Source organism: Megalobrama amblycephala, linkage group LG8, assembly GCF_018812025.1.
Source record: "Megalobrama amblycephala isolate DHTTF-2021 linkage group LG8, ASM1881202v1, whole genome shotgun sequence".
NCBI classification, from domain to species: Eukaryota; Metazoa; Chordata; class Actinopteri; order Cypriniformes; family Xenocyprididae; genus Megalobrama; species Megalobrama amblycephala.
Window position 1 is genome coordinate 32,561,095 of NC_063051.1, and position 20,078 is coordinate 32,581,172.

At 37.0% G+C, this 20,078-nt stretch overlaps 1 protein-coding gene and 1 long non-coding RNA gene across 4 annotated transcripts in view; one reads left to right on the forward strand and one right to left on the reverse strand.

Moving 5' to 3' along the window:
• The first annotated feature begins 1,316 nt into the window (after nucleotides 1-1,316).
• pkp4 (plakophilin 4) overlaps nucleotides 1,317-20,078 on the forward strand; it is a 48,124-nt gene continuing 29,362 nt past the window's right edge. The window contains exons 1-6 of one of the 2 annotated variants that reach the window (XM_048200639.1): nucleotides 1,317-1,767; nucleotides 6,710-6,840; nucleotides 9,088-9,200; nucleotides 15,429-15,463; nucleotides 16,970-17,092; nucleotides 19,833-20,029. In XM_048200639.1, the coding sequence (XP_048056596.1) occupies nucleotides 6,715-6,840; nucleotides 9,088-9,200; nucleotides 15,429-15,463; nucleotides 16,970-17,092; nucleotides 19,833-20,029 (594 nt within the window). In that variant the 5' untranslated portion in view covers nucleotides 1,317-1,767; nucleotides 6,710-6,714. The remainder of the gene's footprint in view (nucleotides 1,768-6,709; nucleotides 6,841-9,087; nucleotides 9,201-15,428; nucleotides 15,464-16,969; nucleotides 17,093-19,832; nucleotides 20,030-20,078) is intronic. The other variant, XM_048200640.1, reaches the window with a different exon arrangement.
• LOC125274344 lies at nucleotides 11,881-19,916 on the reverse strand. 2 transcript variants are annotated; one of them, XR_007186238.1, is made up of 4 exons: nucleotides 19,774-19,916; nucleotides 16,945-17,076; nucleotides 15,316-15,509; nucleotides 11,881-14,784 (listed from the first exon to the last, which is right to left on the reverse strand). It is a non-coding gene; the product is annotated as an uncharacterized LOC125274344 (long non-coding RNA). The 2 variants fall into 2 exon arrangements; XR_007186237.1 differs by lacking the exon at nucleotides 11,881-14,784 and having other exon boundaries at nucleotides 15,282-15,509.

Here is a 20,078-nt window from a genome sequence, read left to right on the forward strand (position 1 = left end):
TAACAGCCCTAGATGTTGAACCAAGACTCAGTATGTGTGACTGGTTGGCAGAACATGAGAGGAGGCTAAAAGATGCGGTCCAAAAACCTGATGGGCGAAGCAGAAGGTGAGCTGAACTGAGCTCAAAAAGGCTTTAGTGCTCCATCTGGCAGAACGGGTATTTTGCTTACCTTGCACCTCCTTAACTATTATGTAATGTGTGGGAATTTATTGTTGTTGTTTTTTATGAATTGTGTAAAAAAAAAACCTTAATAGCGAAGTCTGTTTTCTTAACCCTCTGCACACATGTTGATAGCACATTAAAAAAAAAAAAAACATTCCCAAATGGTTCATTTGGGAACATTTTATTGATAAAAAAAATGTTTTGACCCCCCCCCCCCCAAACCCCAAAATATTTTGCTGTGCAAAAAATGGTACAGAATCATAGAGAAAATTATCATCAAAATCACAATTTTTAAAAACAAAAATTTAAGAAATCAAGTAAAAAGAGAAAAACACTTGAAAGACATTGATATATTGAATTTGATACATGCATAGGTCTGTATCATGTAGTGCCATATAATGTACTTCATGTAATAAGATTTCACTCTGTACGAAACATCAAAAAGCACTTCTTCTCTGCTGTGAAATAGAGGTGCATGTTACAATTTTTGCACATCACTTTGGGTGTTCCTGCACACCCAGGAACCCTGCATCTTCCCTGGTATTGTCCAAAAAATCCTTGAAAAGTACCCCTTATTGCACAAAGAAAAACTGAATTTCAGAACATGCAAAATAAAAAAAAACTTAATAAAACCTGACAAAAGTCTTCTCTACACCTTCATACACACACACATATGTTTTATGTACAGTTCATGTCATATTAAATAAGATTACTAAAGCAAATAATCTTGCCTTTTTCTCACACCATGTGCTCCTGTGACTATTATGTGTCAAAACAGGACGTCCCACCTTTAAATGGTGCTTGATAGTGACTCCCACACCTTACTGGACTGTTCTTTGGTACTTTATCAACCTTTCTAATTTGTTGCAATCATTAAAAGAAAAAATGACTAAGCATAGGGCTTAATATAATATAATATAATATAATATAATATAATATAATATAATATAATATAATATAATATAATATAATATAATATATGATTGGTAAATGAAACATCATCTGACAGAAGCAGTTAGATCACTCCCAATGGGAGATGATGTCCTTTTATCCACACGATGGCAATGTTGCCTAATGTTCAATTTGAAAAAGCCTTGAGAAAAACGTCTTTTTATTATCATACAAAATATTTATGACGCGCTGGCTAGTCTTCGCCAAAGTTATGTGGACTTTGTTTAACCCGAATACTTATAAACCCGACCAACAGACGACTAAACACATATATAAAGCAATTCAAAGTAACGAATTTGTGGGCGTTAATGCGCACTACGAGCAGATGGTCACTCATGTGACCATTTAGTGGTTGTTGTTTTCGCTCTGTAACCATATTTTCCCGTGCTACTTCGATGGGAACTCCATTTTTCCGAATCAACTCCTGTTCGACTACATGGCAACACATTCAAATGCCCTGAAACAGCATCTCTCTCTATGTGGAGCGTCTACGTCACGCGCTCTGACCCTCTTGCCCATGGAAGCGCGCGAGACCCAGCCGGAGCCGCCCGTTCATCGCGTGAAAACACCTCTGGAAAGAATGTCATCCTGTGATTCTTTTGCAAATGGATTTATCGGTGTCCGCGAATAATTTGCATTTCGGCGGTTTTGCGGTAAGTACTGGGGATTTCGCGCAGGTCCAATGGAGCGTTGCTAACATCTGGCGCGCGCACTGGCGGCGGGAATTCATCGCTGCTTTATCGGTAGATCTCATGCATCTCTCCTTAAGTCATTTTCAAAACTGAGCTGTAACAGACGCTGTGGTTAGTGAACAAACTGTTTGCATTTCTGTCGATGCCTGCTTTAAAGCTCATTCCATCTGTCTCTCTTCATTGCAGTGATTAAATGGGCAGAAAATATGCATTTGTACTGTAGTTATGCTTACATAAATGGACCGATGGCCTTGTTCAATGCATTACAGCTGAATAACTTGATCAGGTGTAGTGTCGCGTCCACCTCTGATCGACATACCTACACCTCCCATCATCATCTCTGGTCCATCATCTGACCCTGCATGGCGCATTTAGACCATCTGCTCACCACCTCCTAACCTGGGCAATGCATTGCATGTTGCATTAGTTAGTTGCATTAATTCGAATCCTTGATGACATGTGTTATGGCAGCCCTTCACTGTGAAGTAGGCTGGTCTCCATTATGACTGGTAGATGCTGTCACTGGGACTGAGGCTGGACCACCTTTTAGACACTTTTCTTTTTTGCATAATTGAGCATCCATCTCTGTCCTTGCTCTCAACTCCTGCTCTAATAATCAGAATCAAGAAGAATTCTGTTTCTGTTTTGGACTGTAATGACAGCGTGCATGCAGTTTCAGCTGCCTCATCATATTGACCAGAGTTTAGATTGAATGCAGGTTTGCTGCTGTGCACCATGTAATTGCTGCTGTGCGATGATTTGCTTTGAGCAGTCCACAATTACAGTATGTAAAGATTGCAGGGACAATGCATCATGATGCAGTAAGACGTGTTCCTCAGAGACTGAGCTGCATGTCTTTACACTGCATTGGCATGTTATGTGGTCTGTAAAAGCATCCCAGGGACTTTTGTGTGTGCGTGTGCATTTAAAATGGCCAAGGCCGAGTTTTGCAATTCATCAGAAGTGGTAGAATGATCTCTCTGACAGAGCTATGTGGTGGTAGCGGTAACTACACAATGTCAGATGATTCCAATAAGTAACAATTTATCACTGTGTTTCTTGGTCATCACCGTTAATAGGATGTCTCTCCTCTTGTCTGCTCTGTATATAAACCCTGTGCTCTGACTGACAGCAGACTCCTGGTAAATCCAGTGTGGAGGTGGGTGGGGATTTTAAGGACTTCTAAAGTGGATTTTGGATTTTATTCTTGTAAATGCCAGCGCAGTGGGCTACTACCGTTTATGAAGTTTATCAGCTTTAAATGATTGGATTATGTAAGGATGTGTGTGTTTTGCACAAGACCGATTCAGTTCCGTGAACCGGTTCCCCTGCCGGTTAGTTTCAATGAAAAAAAAAAAAACATTGTGCAATGACATCACTCTACATATTTAAAAACTTGTACTAATATAAGTTGCATGCAATATACAGTAAACCAGTTGTTCTTCAAACATCGTTGTGGACAAAAATGTTGAGATCCACTAGTAAAATTTATTTACTTCTTGAAAGAAAGGTTTTTGCATTCATTAAAGTTTAACTTATTTTCAACTCACATTGTATTTATACAATTCCGGTGGAATATATAAATTAACAATGTTTAAACTTTAGAAATTAACATTTATTTTTCAGCGAAAGTCTGATTTATTTTACGTCATCCCGCATGATTTTGAAAGCTCCAGGCCATTTGTGAAAATGACAGATTGTACTTCCGCATTTTTGTATCCCCGCCCACAGGCCGTCAGATTGACAGAGGGTTATTAACAAAACAGTTATTGTAAGGGTAGGTTTATCACTGAAAACACATGGCAACGGTTTTCTTACCTGTATGCGACTGTGTTTTTCTTCTGGGAATTGGGCAGAACTGACAGAATGGCAGGTTATTTCAGTTTTTCCCTCTGTTTGGCCTAAAACACTGCGCTCATAGTCATCCAGTTTGAAATGTTGACTACAAACATGGAGGTTTTTCAGATTTTCCCTTGCGTTGTTCTCTCCATATTTACTATTATTTGCAGCCTTTAGCCTACAGTGCACTGGATCCTTCCCTGCTAAACATTTACTCTTTGAATTCTTGCACCTGGGAGAAATAATTCTGATTAAAAGTTTGCTATGAAGTATTTCCTACTAAAGCAAGGCGGTATTTGTCTTTGGTCAAGCGTATCCATAGCAGACTGGAAGTGGCTTTGGATAGCAACATGCCCAATGCATTTTGGTTGTTGAAATTGTCCTACCTATTTGGCAAACCAGAACATAATAGCTTTTTTTTTTCAGTTTTTTCTAGTCAGGTAGCACCAATTTCATTTTTCCCCGCCTTTCTATGGAATAGGCAGCAAAGTTTTATTGAATGCCCATTTTGCCAGAGGTAAAGTACCCATGTATATTGAGAAAGTTTCTCATAATATGATTTAGTATGTCATAAATAATGAGAAACTATCTCATTATAATGAGTTAATACAGTATGTTATAATATTCAGGGGAAAAAATCTCATAATAATGAGAAAATTTCTCATAATAATGACTTATTTTCTCATAATAATGACTTAGTTTCTCATAATAATGAGAAACTTTCTCGTAATAATGACTTAACATCTCATAATAATGGGAAACGTTCTCTTAATAAATAGAATCTTTCTCGTAATAATGATTTAATTTCTCATAATATTGAAAAACTTTCTCATAATAATGACTTAGTATCTCATAATAATGAGACACCTTTGTAATAATGATTTATTTCCTTATAATAATGAGAAACTTATTCTACTCATGCACAAAGCAGCAGAGCTTGCTTTGTCGAACTTTGTTATTATTTTATCAAGGAAAATTATATCGCAATAATTATCTTTATCGTTTTATCACCCAGCCCTCGTTGAACATGACCAAAATGCTGACTTTCAACTCTGCCTGTAGGTTAAATTTGTTCATTTCAAAGCAGTTTGCCATGAATATTATGTTTTCAAGATGATATCTCAAAACTTTTTGAAAACCCAAAACTCAAAAAATCCTGTGTTGAGCTTTGTTGTTCTCCATCCAGCTGGTTTTGAAAAACAGGAACGCCCACAATAAACACAAGAATGACCAGGGTCCGGTGAACCCTTAAAACCTGTTAGTCGACTAGTCAATTTTGAAATATGTAGTTTTGCGCTTCTAATCTTATATTAGATCTATTCTCATTCCGCCCAATCTTAGTACTCCAAAACATCCGGTCAAAAGGCCACTCTTCAAAATATCACTTCATGTTATCTGCATGATCTGCTTTTACATTAAAAATGCAGTTAGACCAAGCTGAAGAATAGGCTTGTTCTTTTTATCTTAAAAGCATCCAGGAAGAGAAAAATAAGTGCATCTGCTGATATTACTATTTTTTTGCTGTCAGTTGGGGGAGGGTACTGGAAAGGGAACAGGTTGTCTTGTCATGCTGTTGCATGCTGGGATGCTGGAACACACGTTGGAAAACATCCCTTGTTGCCCTGCCGTAGTGCTGCCAAGAACTCCAGGCTTTCTTTGCCAGTCTAAAAAAAGTGCAACGGACAGAGATTTCCATGCAGTTTTCTTATACACCATCACCATGAAATCAAAAGTGTCCCTGTTTGCTCACTTTATGTATGTTCTTGGTCCTTGTACATGATTCATCAGTGCACACTATTCCAAAGAAAAAATATTTGTCTTCATAATATTTCATCAAATTGTAAATGATGATATGTCAAGATGCTCTTGAGGATGAACTTGACTTGCAGCTTCTACATCCCAGTCAAAAAGCCTCCTTAAAAGTGTTCAGCATGCATTTCATGATTAAATGAATTCCCAGTAGCGATAACATCAAGTCCTGCCACATTAAAGAAGTAAAATGTGTACTGATTACTGTTTTTTGTTGACTTCAGGGAAGTCACCTTCACTTATATATATCAGCTAAGTCAATTAGCCTACCAATATTTGGTCAATTTGAGGATCTGCATTCCACAAAGTACAGACTCTTTCACATTTTTTAATGTATTTTAATTAAATATTGTCTCAAATATGCTCATTAAATTTTATATATGTATTATAATTATTATAATAAATATATAAAATTTAATGAGCATATTTGAGATCATATTTAATTCAATATCATTAATATAATTTAATTTAAATATGATATATTTAAAATAACTGTTTATATACATATACATACACACAGTCAAACCAAAAATGATTCAGGAGTTTTTGTTATTTTATTTTTTTGATATATTTTTAGTAGTGGGTGCAGGACACTATAGTTCATTTATGTAAGTGAGGATAGCAAAATAAAGTAAACTATCACATATTATACCCAAAAATTCTTCATACAGTGCACTACCAGTAAAATGTATATAAAAAAAAATATTATTTATAAAATTATTCAGACACTTTGACCTGACCATGTTTTTCTTAAGTGTTATCTGACATAATTAAGATTTTCTGACACAGTGTAACTCTGAGATCTTGTCATATTTTATTACCATTTTTATAGTAAATAAACTGTATTAATGACTGAAATGTTCAAGGTGTCTGAATAAATTTAGGTTTGACTATATATATGTGTGTGTGTGTATATATATATATATATATATATATATATATATATATATATATATATATATATATATATATATATATATATATATAAAACATCTTATTGACCCCAAATGTGTGAACAGTAGCCTATGACATCCATATGAGCATCAGCCAATAAAATCTCACATCGGTTGACCTATAAACTCAACAACTATAGTAGTGCACAATTCGTCGTATAAAATACATATTATGGGTTTTATGATATCTAAATAAATAGTATGATATTGAGCTGATGTTATATTGGACTGTCTTTCCAAAGCAAGATAATAATAGTGTATCAATGATGATAATAGCTGTGTTTGTGTGTTCATGTGTGTAGGGGGAATGCCTACTCCAAGGCAAAGCCCTGTGGAGGAAAGGGAGGTGCTGAGTGGTGAGGGAAGATCCAACAACAACAACATGGCGACTGATGCCACCACCACCAACCTGCTGGCCTCTGTTAAAGAGCAGGTATACCGCACCGTTTCCATCTGCTTGTGTCTTGCTGTAGGGTAGCTGTAATCTGAATAGCAGCTCGAACATGAGTGGCTGCAGATTGTATAGACGTATTAAGTCAACATTATGCTCATTAGTCAAAAGTCATATTTGCATTATTAATTATTGGGTGGGGAAAGCTTGCTTTGAGGACACAAATATCCAAGTCTACACTGAATTTTAGAGCTGATAACCATGTTTACTTGGTAGTGTGCAGAGTTATGTTAGTTAGTTATTTGTTTTTTGAGCCAGTTTGTTTAAAGGTCCTGTTTTTCGTGGTTTTTTGAAGCTTTGATTGTGTTTATAGTGTGCAATATAACATGTGTTCATGTTTCGCGTGTAAAAAAACACAGTATTTTTCACATAATTTACTTATCTGTATACCGCTGTTTCCACTGTCATAAAAACGGGCTGATGACTTCCTTGTTCTATGAAGTCCCTCCTTCAGAAATACGTAACGAGTTCTGATTGTGCCAGCGGTTCCTGTGTTGTGATTCGACAGCAGCTTAGCGCTCCTTGCCCGGAAAGGTCACGCCTCTTACCATAACGTGGAGATGCACGCGCTCAGTGTTATTGTAAACATGTCTTTAATTTTACCCTATCAATTTGAGCCGGAATCAGACCCGGTGATTGGACTGCGGGATGAAAATAACAGCGTTTCGACGACATGGCGACAAACACACTCTACAAATGCAACTCTTGTGTATTCCTGTGGGCGGAGGTTAGTCAAAAAACTGTTTTAGTGACGTCATTAAAGGAGGAAGTAGAGGGATGTAGTCCAAACTGGCCGTTCGATGTAGGCGACTTCTGTTAAATAAAATATCTCGCTTGGCATTGAACTTTGAGCTTTAAAATTTTACAGATTTTATTTATACTCTAACAACAACATTACACACTAAAGTTTGAAACATGGGATCACGAAGAACGGGACCTTTAAGAGCATGATTCCTATTTACTTGTTTTTTCACATCAGGTTTACACTGAATTTGAGAGCTGATTGTTTAAATTATTATTATTATTATTTTTTTTTTTTTTTTACCATTTTTTGATTGCCAGTTTATTGTTTATATATTTTATAATTTTTGAAATCTATCTATCTATATATATTATATATATAGATATTCTATATATATTTTTTTTTTTACCAGGCAAGTTTTGTTAAGAACAAAATTCTTATTTACATGTTTTCTCACATCAGGTCTGATGCTTCAGCCTTCAAATCTGTCTCACCGCTCAGTGTCATGAAAATTACTAATTAAACCGTTAGCTTAATCATTACAAACCTTGTTAGTGCTGATAGCGTTCATTAATGCTGCGAATCTCCGTTAACCGATTGACCCATTGCCAGGCTTAACATGTTTCACCAGGACACCAGAAACTGCAGCATGGATTTCATTGCTTTGTGTTTGTGTGAGAGTGCAGTGATTTGTGTGGTCAAGTCTTGTCTTTTCTTTGTGCTCCTCTAGGACAGAATCAGGACATAGGCAAGTATTGTCACTCTGAACAATAGGTTGAATAGAAGATGCCTGGTACAGCTGGTAGCTCACAGCATGGCACAAGGCAGATAGCCATTGCCTGACTTATCTCACCAGGAGAACAACACTCAATAATCTCTCCTATTCATTGGCTACATTAATTGCAACCTCTTCTAGTGGCTTGATACATGCAATACTTTCTGAATTTAATATCTATTTCAGAGCAGATACAATGCTCCAGAATTGTTTCGTTGCAATGTAACAATGGCAGGCAATCATGAAAATATGGGGTGACACAACAGTGATATTTCTTCTCCTCAGAACACCATAACCAATACAGCAGCAGTGTGTGTCTCCTTTAAGGGCAGCTGCATCAACGAGTCTGTCTCTATCAGAGAGAGGCAGGCCAACAGTGCAGCCTTCTCGCCTTCCGCACACACACACACACACACACATAAACAAACACGCATGCATTGCACACACACACACACACACACACACACATAGGGACCGAGGTTTCAGAGACAGAACACGAGGAGGGGAAGAGGCCACAGATTCAGAAGCAAAGAGCAGCGAGACAGGATGGAAGTTGAGAGGAAATGGGATTTAAAGATGATGCATTTTGACGCTAAATTAACATTGTAACTGGAAACGGGTATGAAGTGTGTACTGCCTTCACGTTATGGATTTGTTTTTGATGATAGAAGACAGTGATGGTGACACTTTTGTCCCTCCTGTCTTTCTGAAGGAGCTCCAGTTCGAACGGCTTACCAGAGAACTCGAAGAAGAGAGACAGATTGTGGCCAATCAGCTGGAGCGATGCAGGTTGGGGGCGGAGTCTCCAGGTGCTGCGAGTGACAGGTAAGAAGCAGCTTTGAAAAATGATAAAACCTAAATTCATGTGCTCTGTGTTCTGCGAGTGGGATTTGACGGAATAGCTCATGATTTAAAGGAATATCTCATTCAAAAATAAAAATTCTTGATTTACAAATTGTTTTTCATTTTTTTCATTTGAAAGTAAAGCCGTGCGTCATTTTTGCTGCCGTACGAGCTTGCGGGCGTTTTTTTTCTTTCAAGTTATGATGGAAGTCACGTGGAAATTGTTGATGCTCGTATGGTTGCGGCTCGCATTGTGTGAGAAGAATTACGAGCCGAGCTGAGTACTCCCGATAATTTTTAAACATGTTAGGGCCTGTTTACACCTGGTCACTTCATGCGTTTTCTCTGATTGGATAGCTATCCGATCGTGAAAAGACCAGGTCTAAATGCCCTCCGAAATGCATTCGAGACGGATTTAAATCCGATCGCTCAAACCACTTCAGGAGGTGGTAAACTGAACAGGTCTAAATGCATCTGGTTGTTGAAACCACATATGTAAATTTAACTCCTCCCAAAAATACTAAAAAATAAACGTGTGAGAGCGTGTTATTGGCTAAATAGCATGTTATAGCCAGATATGACAGCGCCACTGCAGCACGCATCGCTAGTATCTATTCAGCAAGTCAAAGCGCAAACTGCCGCAAATCAAAATGAAAGTAAGTAGCAGGCGCTCAAAACACAATCATCTTCATTAAAAGTAATGAGACTAAATGATCTTACCAGTGCTGTTGCCATGCCCTCTCCTATTGCTGTCTTTGATTTTTAAATTAGCTGATGATCAAAAAAATGCAGCTCATATTTGTAGCTTTCGGTGACGTGAACTCCATGAAATCTGCATATAGTAGGGGAATTGAAGATCGGATTTATATCCGTTTTGCGGAGAGACACATTTATGTGACCAGGTGTAAATGCAATCGTTTTTATAAATCAGATAGCACATGTATTGATTTTGACCAGTGTATAGGCTGTCCACTATTTCCAAATCATACACAACCACATCACATAGGCTAGATCTATGAATATTATTATTGCCCAGTGGCACACACACACACACACATTTATACTCTCTGTAGTTGTTTTTGTTGAAACTGTTCTCTGCTTTTCACACTTTTTTTGTTTTTTATTTTCTTTTTTCTATCCAAAGCTATAACAGCAACATTGAAATCTCCATTCTCTGTGTTTAGCGCGAAAGCTCACGTGATTGCCCCCGGCTCGCCGTGCTGTACGGTCGTGTCGTGTACCAGCTGCTTTGACACAATTATCATGTTAACTGACTCGTAACGTGTGCAATGGCTCACGGCTTCCTAAGTGTCCGAGCTCACACAGTGTATGCCCACCTTAAAAGTATCATAAAAGTGACCCATATGGCTTTTTCACACCTCACAATAGCTCTGTGTGAGGAAGAGATTTAAATTTTGGATATTTACAGAGAGTCTTCCATTTTGCTGTTGTTCTTGAAGCTCATTTGTATTCCTAGACATTCAAATATGGCGCCTTGAGACGCATTAACCAGGTTTAACATCAGTGAATTCATACATCAGTTATACATGCTTGTCTTGTCATACAAGTTATGATGGCAGAATATATTGATGAAAAGAACATCTGTACTGCTTTTTCATTATTACCATGAGGCCTGCTCAGCATGTTTTTCTCTTCTAAACATGCACATGTTTGTAAATATTTGATCACTGTTGCTGATGCGGGTTTTAACGGCTTAATAGTTGGCAGTGATGGTACTGAAGGAAATGAAAACTGTCTTTTTACACACCTTACACATCATTTGATGTTTCTTTCATGGAACACAAAAGCAGATGTTTAAGGCTGAATGTCCAGGGTTGGTTTGCAACGCACTCAACACCACAAGGACAAAAAGGAGGATACTGAGCAAATGGATAATTTTATATATACAACAAGCTGTATATATTAAATCCTGTATTTATGGTTAGTGCTCACTGCTCACCTACCAGCATTCACCTTTATATTAATCAGTCACGGTTAATGTCACTTAAACGATTAGTTCACTTCAGAATTCAGATTTCCTGATAATTTACTCACCCCCATGTCATCCAAGATGGTTATGTCTTTCTTTCTTCAGTCAAAAAGAAATTAAGGTTTTTAAGGAAAACATTCCAGGATTTTTCTCCATATAGTGGACTTCACTGGGGTTCAACGGGTTGAAGGTCCAAATGTCAGTTTCAGTGCAGCTTCAAAGAGCTCTACATGATCCCAGACAAGGAGTCTTAACTAGCGAAACAAATATACTTTTTAACCACTAATGCTCATCTTGCACTGCTCTGCGATGCACCGTGCATTACATTGGAAAGGTCACGCATGATGTAGGCAAAAGTGATCCAGTGTCTACAAAGCGAATGTGCAAAGACTAAGTCAAACGCCCTTTACAAAAAAAGGTAAAACAAAGATCATTTGTGGATAAGTATATAAATTTTATTTTTTTGAGAAAATGACCAATCATTTCACTAGATAAGACTCTTATTCCTCGTCTGGGATCATGTAGAGCTCTTTGAAGCTGCACCGAAACTGACATTTGGACCTTCAACCCGTTGAACCCCAGTGAAGTCCACTATATGGAGAAAAATCCTGGAACTTTTTCCTCAAAAACCTTCATTTCTTTTCGACTGAAGAAAGAAAGACATAAACATCTTGGATGACATGGGGGTGAGTAAATTATCAGGAAATGTTAATTCTGAAGTGAACTAATCCTTTAAGAGAATTATTATTCATGCCATAAACAACCAGAATATGCATTTTTACATAATTGTCACAAGGAGGTTTTAGGCTTAATTATTAAATTTCTGATGTTTTAAGCTTTCAAATGTATCTCATATGAGTGTATCCGTAGCAACCACGCATTTAAGCCCCCTCCCTCCACCCCCCACTTAATGGATCGCTCTTACGCCCCTGCCGACACGTGTAAAACACATTAAACTGCACAGTATATGTAGTCTGCGTACATACTGTACTATACAGGAACACAGCACTCACTGCTCTGTATTTCTCATGGTGTGTGACAGTATGAAGGACAAGTGTGCAGTGATGCACAAACTGTCATCTCTCTTTCCACACTGAATAATTACTTTTATGGAAAGTGGGTGTTTGTCAATTTACACTAAACACATTCAAGCTTTAGGGGTATTGTGAAAGTTTCTCGTTTAATGACTGTCATGGAAAGAGTGCTCCCGATAAATCAGAGTCGTTTGGTACAGCCATCACTTAAGGAAGATTTATTTACAATCTGGTCAAACTGCAGTAGTTCTTACTCATCCCTTGCTTTGCCACATTGAACTCTTTGTGACTGTATGTGTGCAAGCACATGTCAGCTGCCTTGTTTGTTCTCCTCATCTGCGAAGGAGTGTCTGCTGTTCTGTTTTTTCAGATGGCTTGTGCTGTTTTGCCGCAGTATACAGGACATTTTTTCCTTTTGCTCGAAGAAGGTCCATGTGTGCACTCTTGCTACCATGCCCCCTGCAACCCAGTACCTTTAACCTTTCTCTATGTGGCATTCCTGCTGTCCCCCTTCAGCTGTCACTGTACCCTGATGACCGGTGTCCTTTGACCCCTCCTCTACAGACAGTTACACATTTTGGCAGGCATTAGTAGACACTCGTCTGCTGCTTTAAGACAGTGGCGTCTACATTCTGACGTTTATTCAGCCTGAACTTCTAATATTCTAAATCCTGCCATTCTCTCTCTTTTTCAGTTCCTACAAATGCACAAGTAGGAACATTTCTTGTGTTTAACCCGACTGGATTTTAAAATTTCTGTCAGAGAGATGAACGTGACAGTCAGTAGACTAATAATGTGATTGATGTTCACTGGTATTGGTTTCCTAATGCCAAGCAAATGGAGCGGATCTTTTTGCTTTTCATTTACTTGTTGGAAGATGAGATGGGTCATTCTACAAAACGGATGCCATTTGTGTTTCTCATAAGCATAAGTGTGAAAAATAACTATAAATATAAATAGCTAATGCCAACAGAATAACAGCATTTTTAAAAATAATGTTTTATGGTTTTTTGCCATGAGGATGCCTTTTTGGCCAAATGCCATATGCATGAAAATAAAAGCTAGTTTGTTGTCTTTACTTTCTTTATATAATGCACATTTGTAGATTTTAGTTAAATGTATTATTTAAAAAAGAGGCTGTGTCCTCTATGTCAACCGTGTTTCCATGTTTCTAATTTTTTCAAGTGCCCCTATTATTAAGTGCATCCAAGGTCAAAAACACTTTCATCACCTCTTTTCTCGCAGTGTCTGAAATGGTTTGTTAAAGGATCCAGTCTCTCTAAACCCCTCCTTTTCGAGAGGCTGCTCTGCTCTCATTGGTCAGATGGCCCAGTCTGTTGTGATTGTTCTTAGAGCGGGACAAAACGCCCATTACCATTTCTGAATTTCAGCTACGGAGGCTTCCTCAGTACTTGAGTGATACAATACCTCCATTTATCGTGCACTTTGATCTTTAAAACCATTTACATTCACAGACGGCAATATTATACACTACATAAAAGGAAAGGTAATATCCAAAAAAGCATAATACGAGCACTTTAAAGCAACAAACAAAAAGTTTACTTATTTAAAGGGATAGTTCACCCAAAAATGAAAATTATCCCATGATTTACTCCCCCTCAAGCCATCTTAAGTGTATATGACTATCTTCTTTCAGACGAACACAATCGGAGGTATATTTAAAAATATCATGGCACGATGTATTATGTAGGAGTATCAGCTTGGATGCCTCTCACGGTTTAAACACATAGGGCTGGCCAACAAACTCAAGCTCCTCTTCTTTTATATCGAAATCCTCCGACATTTCTCTTTAAAAATTCATGTCCAGTGTTTTGTTTTGCTCTATCCTCTACGCTTCTGCATTCGTCATTACATCATGCATCGGGTCAGAGGTCACTCTTCCGACGCAAATCGATGAGTACGGCCGAAAGCTAGTTATTATAGTTAATAAAGTTTTAAATATGGATATTTTTCTTGCAAAAATATGGAAAATATGGATATGGAGCCGTATGGATTATTCTTATGATGGATGGATGCACTTTTTTGGGCTTCAAAATTGTGAGCACCATACATTACCATACAAAGCTTGGAAGAGCCAGGATATTTTATAAATATATCTCCAATTGTGTTTGTCTGAAAGAAGATAGTCAAATACACTTAGGATGGCTTGAGGGTGAGTAAATCATGGGATAATTTTCATTTTTGGGTGAACTATCCTATCTTTTAATTTAACTATCTTTAAATCTACAAGAATAAGTTAAAGATGCATTCAGTAGTTTGGTGTCAATTTAAAAAGTTTAACACTTTAAGAAATAAATTGTGTTTTTGTGAAGAGTAATCTGAATGGTGTACAATCACATGAGATGGAGACTGTACTGTACTTATTATAGTTTTCTATAAAAAGTGTTTAATTATGTATGGTACAGTTCGCCCACCTCACTGTATTTTTCCATGTTGAAATGACGTGATCCGTGGTGTTTCAGTGAACATCAAAGAGAACCTCACACTCATTGGCTGCCACCTCTGTAGATACACTAGTAGCCTTGTGTCGTTTGAGATGTGAAGAGTGAAAATTAGACATTGGAACACACTTATTATCATGCTTTACCAGCAGAGAAAACGGGAGAATCAGTATCTAAAGAACTACTGGTAACACTTTATTTTACAGTCCTGTTCCACATGTACATGCTATGTACTTAATTACAATAACTGGGTAATAACTAGGTACTAACCCTGAACCTACCCCTAAACCTAACCTTAACCCATGTAGTTACCTTATAGGTACACTGTCAGTACAAGTAAGTGTACATACTGTAAACTAAAGTGCAACCAAACTACTCAATGAAATATCAGTATAAAATTGTCACTCTAATAAACATTCTTGTAGCTTCACAACCGTTGAATTAGAGCACAAGATGTCAAACTGAATTGTAAAAATGTCAACACTCTTACTTTTCTGAAGCCATAATTATACATGTATTAAAATGAATTAATTATACTTGAGATGGCACAATTTATTAACACTTAAATACAATAGTGGAATTTTTAAAATATTTTATTACAATCAACTTACCAAACAGAAAAAGGCACTCATTTCATAAAATGCCCCAGGTACGTTGTGCACTACTGTGATTGTCTTTGTCCTCCTCTCATTTCATCTTTTCTCATGTCTTCATTTTTCCCCAGCTCCTCTGAGAAGTCTCTTCTGTGGAGATCTGCAGGTATTGTTGTCTATTGCTCTTCATGCTTGCTATTTTCCTTTGTCAACTGTTGTAAATACAAGTAAGCATAACAATGACATTTTAGACAGCACTGCGGTCACATAAGTACAGCACATCACATAGTCTTGCCTGGTACACTATTAGATGTTTGAGCTGGCTGATTTTTGTACTCTAAAGCATTTAGAGGACATTATGTTAAATTTGGTGACTTGAACCTACCTAATAGTACAGTGTATTATGTTCTTGCTGTAGTTACAGTGTACAGTATCCTAAAGTTGCACTATAACTAATCAGTATAGTCATGCTCCATTTATAAATAATAATAAAACTAAAGTCATTGATGATGAGTTTATTACTTCAGTCACCAAAACATTTCATATAAAAGTCCAATTTAATATCATTGCTCAGTATAATATTGTAATACTTGTAATACATTTAATCAAAAACTGTTGCAAGAGCTCTTTTAGTCTTGCCAAGCACTGTGTTGTTGTGGTTTCTGGACTTTTTCTTTTTATTCTGCTCTGAATAAGACAACAGACACTGAGTCTTGTGAGTCTTGTGAGTCTTGTGATCTGGTCACCCAATATAATGAACAACATCCCATGAATTATTCCACTGAACTACACTTAGAATCTCTTTCCATCCCCAAATCCTCACTCACGTCTCTCATGGTCTGTTATCTATGGAAGCTTGTTTCCGCCACTAAAATTGCAAGATATAAAGTCGCAATTCTGACTTTTTTCACACAATTGTGAGTTTTTATCACGCAATTCTGACTTTTCTTCTCTGAAATGTGAGTTTATATCTCACAATTCTGACTTTATAACATGCAATTGCGAGTTATAAAGTCATAATTGTGAAATATAAACTCGCAATTCTTCCCCCTCAGAATTGGACATTATAGCACGCAATTGTGAGTTTATATCTCACAATTCTGAGAAAAAGTCAGATTTAAAGTCGAGATTTAAACTCACAGTTGTGAGTTATAAAGTCAGAATTGCGTGATATAAAGTCAGATTTGCGAGATATAACCTCGCAATTTTGACCTTTTTCTTGCAATTGCGAGTTTATATCATGCAATTCTGACTTTATAACTCAACTGTGAGTTTATATCTCGCAATTCTGAGAAAAAAAGTCAGAATTATGAGATTATTTAAAGTCACAATTACCTTTTTTATTTTTATTTCATAGCGGAAACAAGCTTCCATAATTATCATAGAGCAGCTGAAACATTGTTAACTTTTTCTTAAGTTCTAATTCCTATTATTGTCCCTTATTTTCAGAATGTTTGAAACACAATAGATAGGATACATTATTTTTTATCTGTCAAAAAGACTGAAAGCATTTTAAATAATCTGTCATCGTCTTTAAAGTTGGGTAAGTGATGGAACATTTGAAGTTAATGCTCCCTCTAAGTATGTATGGGATGAAGGTAACTGTATCTTGATCATTCTTTTACTCAAATACTTGAACCTGCTCACTGTGTGTTAACCCTTTGGTAATCAGAATCCTCAGGTGCAGGTGTGTCTAAGCCGTCGGATGGTTGCCCCTCGCCCACATTTGGGGTCAGAGGTCAGGGGCCACTTTACTCCCCTGAATTGGAACAGATCTCCCTGCGTGAAAGTGAGGGTCTGTTCATTCACACTCCATATTGCTTTTTGGTACCTCTGTGTGAACAATTTATACTAATACTGATGCCTTAATGGAATATTCCAAATTCAACACAACTAAAGATCTATGGGAAGCATCTGCGGCCTGCTTCTCTGGCGTATGTGGCCTGCTGTTGATTACCACAGAAAACAGTGTTGTCTCACAATTTATACACTACTGTTAGAAAGTTTGTACATGAAGTACAGTCTTCAGTGTCACATGATTCTTCAGAAATCCTTCTAATATGCCGATTTGCTGCTTGAGAAACCCTTCTTCTAAGTAAAAGTAAAAAGTGTTTATGCACCTACAGTGGAAACCTAGCTAGGATGCACTTACATTTCATAAGCTAATTATGCTTTTGAGGTGGACTGCTGTGGATGAAAGTCTGGTTGTGTTACTGATGTAATACTGATGTTTATATGTTTTTTTCCATGCAAAAAAATCTTATTATTATAAGTCTTATTACTGTTCATACAGTATGTCAAGCAAAAGTAACCAGGTTTACTTTTTATTTTATCTGGTTGAAGGATTGGAGTAGGTAGTACCATGGCATTCTTTTAGATACTTTGGCTGGTCTGGTTTTTACTAGGCTGGTCTGCCTCAGCAGTGTAACAGCACTTGTCAACAAAACGACTGAGATGGCCAATTAAATCAAAGTAGGCGGGATTTACTGAAGCAGAAGCGCGAATTCAGTGCGAACTGCGAAGCTTCCATTTTAACGTTGAAAGAGAGCGAGGTAAGATGGAAGTAGCAAAACATTTAATATTTGGCAACTGTTTTACATATTTGTTTTCAACATATTAGGCATACAAATACTTCCCTACTAGAATTAGATCTACCCTTTCCTTCACTGTTCTATTCCTTTATACATTATAAAAAAAATGTTCAAAACATGGTTATGGCCTTAGTGTAAATACTATTACATCCAGTATCATGGTATCATTGCATCATGTTACAGCTGCTGTTTGGCCAGGAAACACTTCTTATGTTTAATTGTTATGGATATACTTAAAATACTATGATTTTGGCACTGCCAGCTGACCTTGTAAGAGCATTACTGTAGGGCTTTCAAGTGAAAACTAACAACTATTACTTCAAAAACTAATAAGCATACTTGTTTATTTAAATAATTAAACATGAATATTAGCAAATTAAATTAAAACAATGGCCTGCAGCTTTCAATTATTTTTCAATTAGGTAAACATTACTTTTCAATATTTTCAAATAATTATGCGACTAAACAGTCCGTTTTAAACTACAAATAAGCAGTGATTATTTTTTCCTCTGATGTTTGATTCATTTTAAAGGTACATTAAGTTTGGTGCTCATATTAAAGGGTTAGTTCACCCAAAAATTTAAATTCTGTCATGTATTACTCACCCTCATGCCGTTCCACACCCGTAAGACCTTCGTTAATCTTCGGAACACAAATTAAGATATTTTTGATGAAATCCGATGGCTCCGTGATTCGACACGCTGATTCATAACGCTCAGAAGCTTCCTGAAGCAGTGTTTTGAAATCAGCCATCTCTATACAAGTCGTTATATTTTTTTGCCGCACCAAAAACATTCTCGTCACTTTATATATTAATATTGAACCACTGTACTCACATGAACTGATTTAGATGTGTTTTTAGTACATTAATGGATCTTGAGAGAGGAAATGTCATTGCTGGTTATGCAGGCCTCACTGAGCCATCGGATTTCAACTAAAATATCTTAATTTGTGTTCCAAAGATTAACGAAGGTCTTTCAGGTGTGAAACGGCATGAGGGTGAGTAATAAATGACAGAATTTTCATTTTTGGGTGAACTAACTCTTTAAAAGTAAGTTATACACATTAAGAAATTAGCTGTATTTTTGTGAAAGCCATTCAATGATGTACATTCACATGAGATGAAGACTGTACTCATAATTACTTTAATAATATAAAAAGTGTATATATAAAATAAAATAAATAAAAAGTGTTTTAATCATACATGTTGCGGGTCGCCCCTGTAGATTCCGCCATCTTGAAATGTTTCGCGGTCCTCACGCTCATTGGCTGCGCTAGTAGCGTTGTTTGGTGACACGAATGCGAAAATTAAACAATGAAACACGCTTATTACAGTCCAACAGGAGAATCAGTACCTGTACGACTGAAAAAGTAGAAAAGTCAGAAGACAAGCAAGACTGAAAAAAGCATCAATAAGGTGTATACAAGATGGAAAGATCATATTTTGGACAGGTAAGGGAATTAATTATTGTGCAGACCGCTCTTTAAAACTCACAAGTACGCGTGTAATTTACATAAACTTAAAAGATCGTGCTGAACCACGTCGATAGATGGCAGTACAGCTTCCAAGACCATTATTGTATCGGTACACGAAGAACAGCGATGCTAATGCTAGCCAAATAACTTTTATGTTACATTTAACAACAGTTATGCTTCATTTATGAGCCACTGTTTACATAATGCAACTGTATAAGAACGATACTACAGTAAAACTGGTATCATAACATGTTTAATTTTAGTATTGCCTTAGTAACGTTACCAACGTATATTTTTCTCATTCATTTTACATTTTTACGAATCGTCACTATTGTGGTAATCGACAACAGGCCACAGATTCATATTTAACCTAACAATCCAAATGTTTTTCCATTTCTGAACAGAAAACCTTTTGCCTGTCTCAGTATTTTTCTGGTTTGCCTTTTTCTTGCTGTGTCCTTTGCTCAGGGTCTGCGGCAAACTCACGCAGCTCGACTCAAATGAATTCCTATTCGGATAGTGGATATCAGGAGGTGAGTGGTTACTATAGTAACACTGTGACGCCCAGACGATCAGAAGGAAGGTCTCAGTCGACAAGCTCCGCCCCCAGTGGGAGCCCCACCTTTGCCATGAGCTCTAGGGCTGAAGGACAGGCCTCAGCACAGGTATAAACACTCAAATAAACTGCTTGATTTAGCTTTGCATGTTATTAGT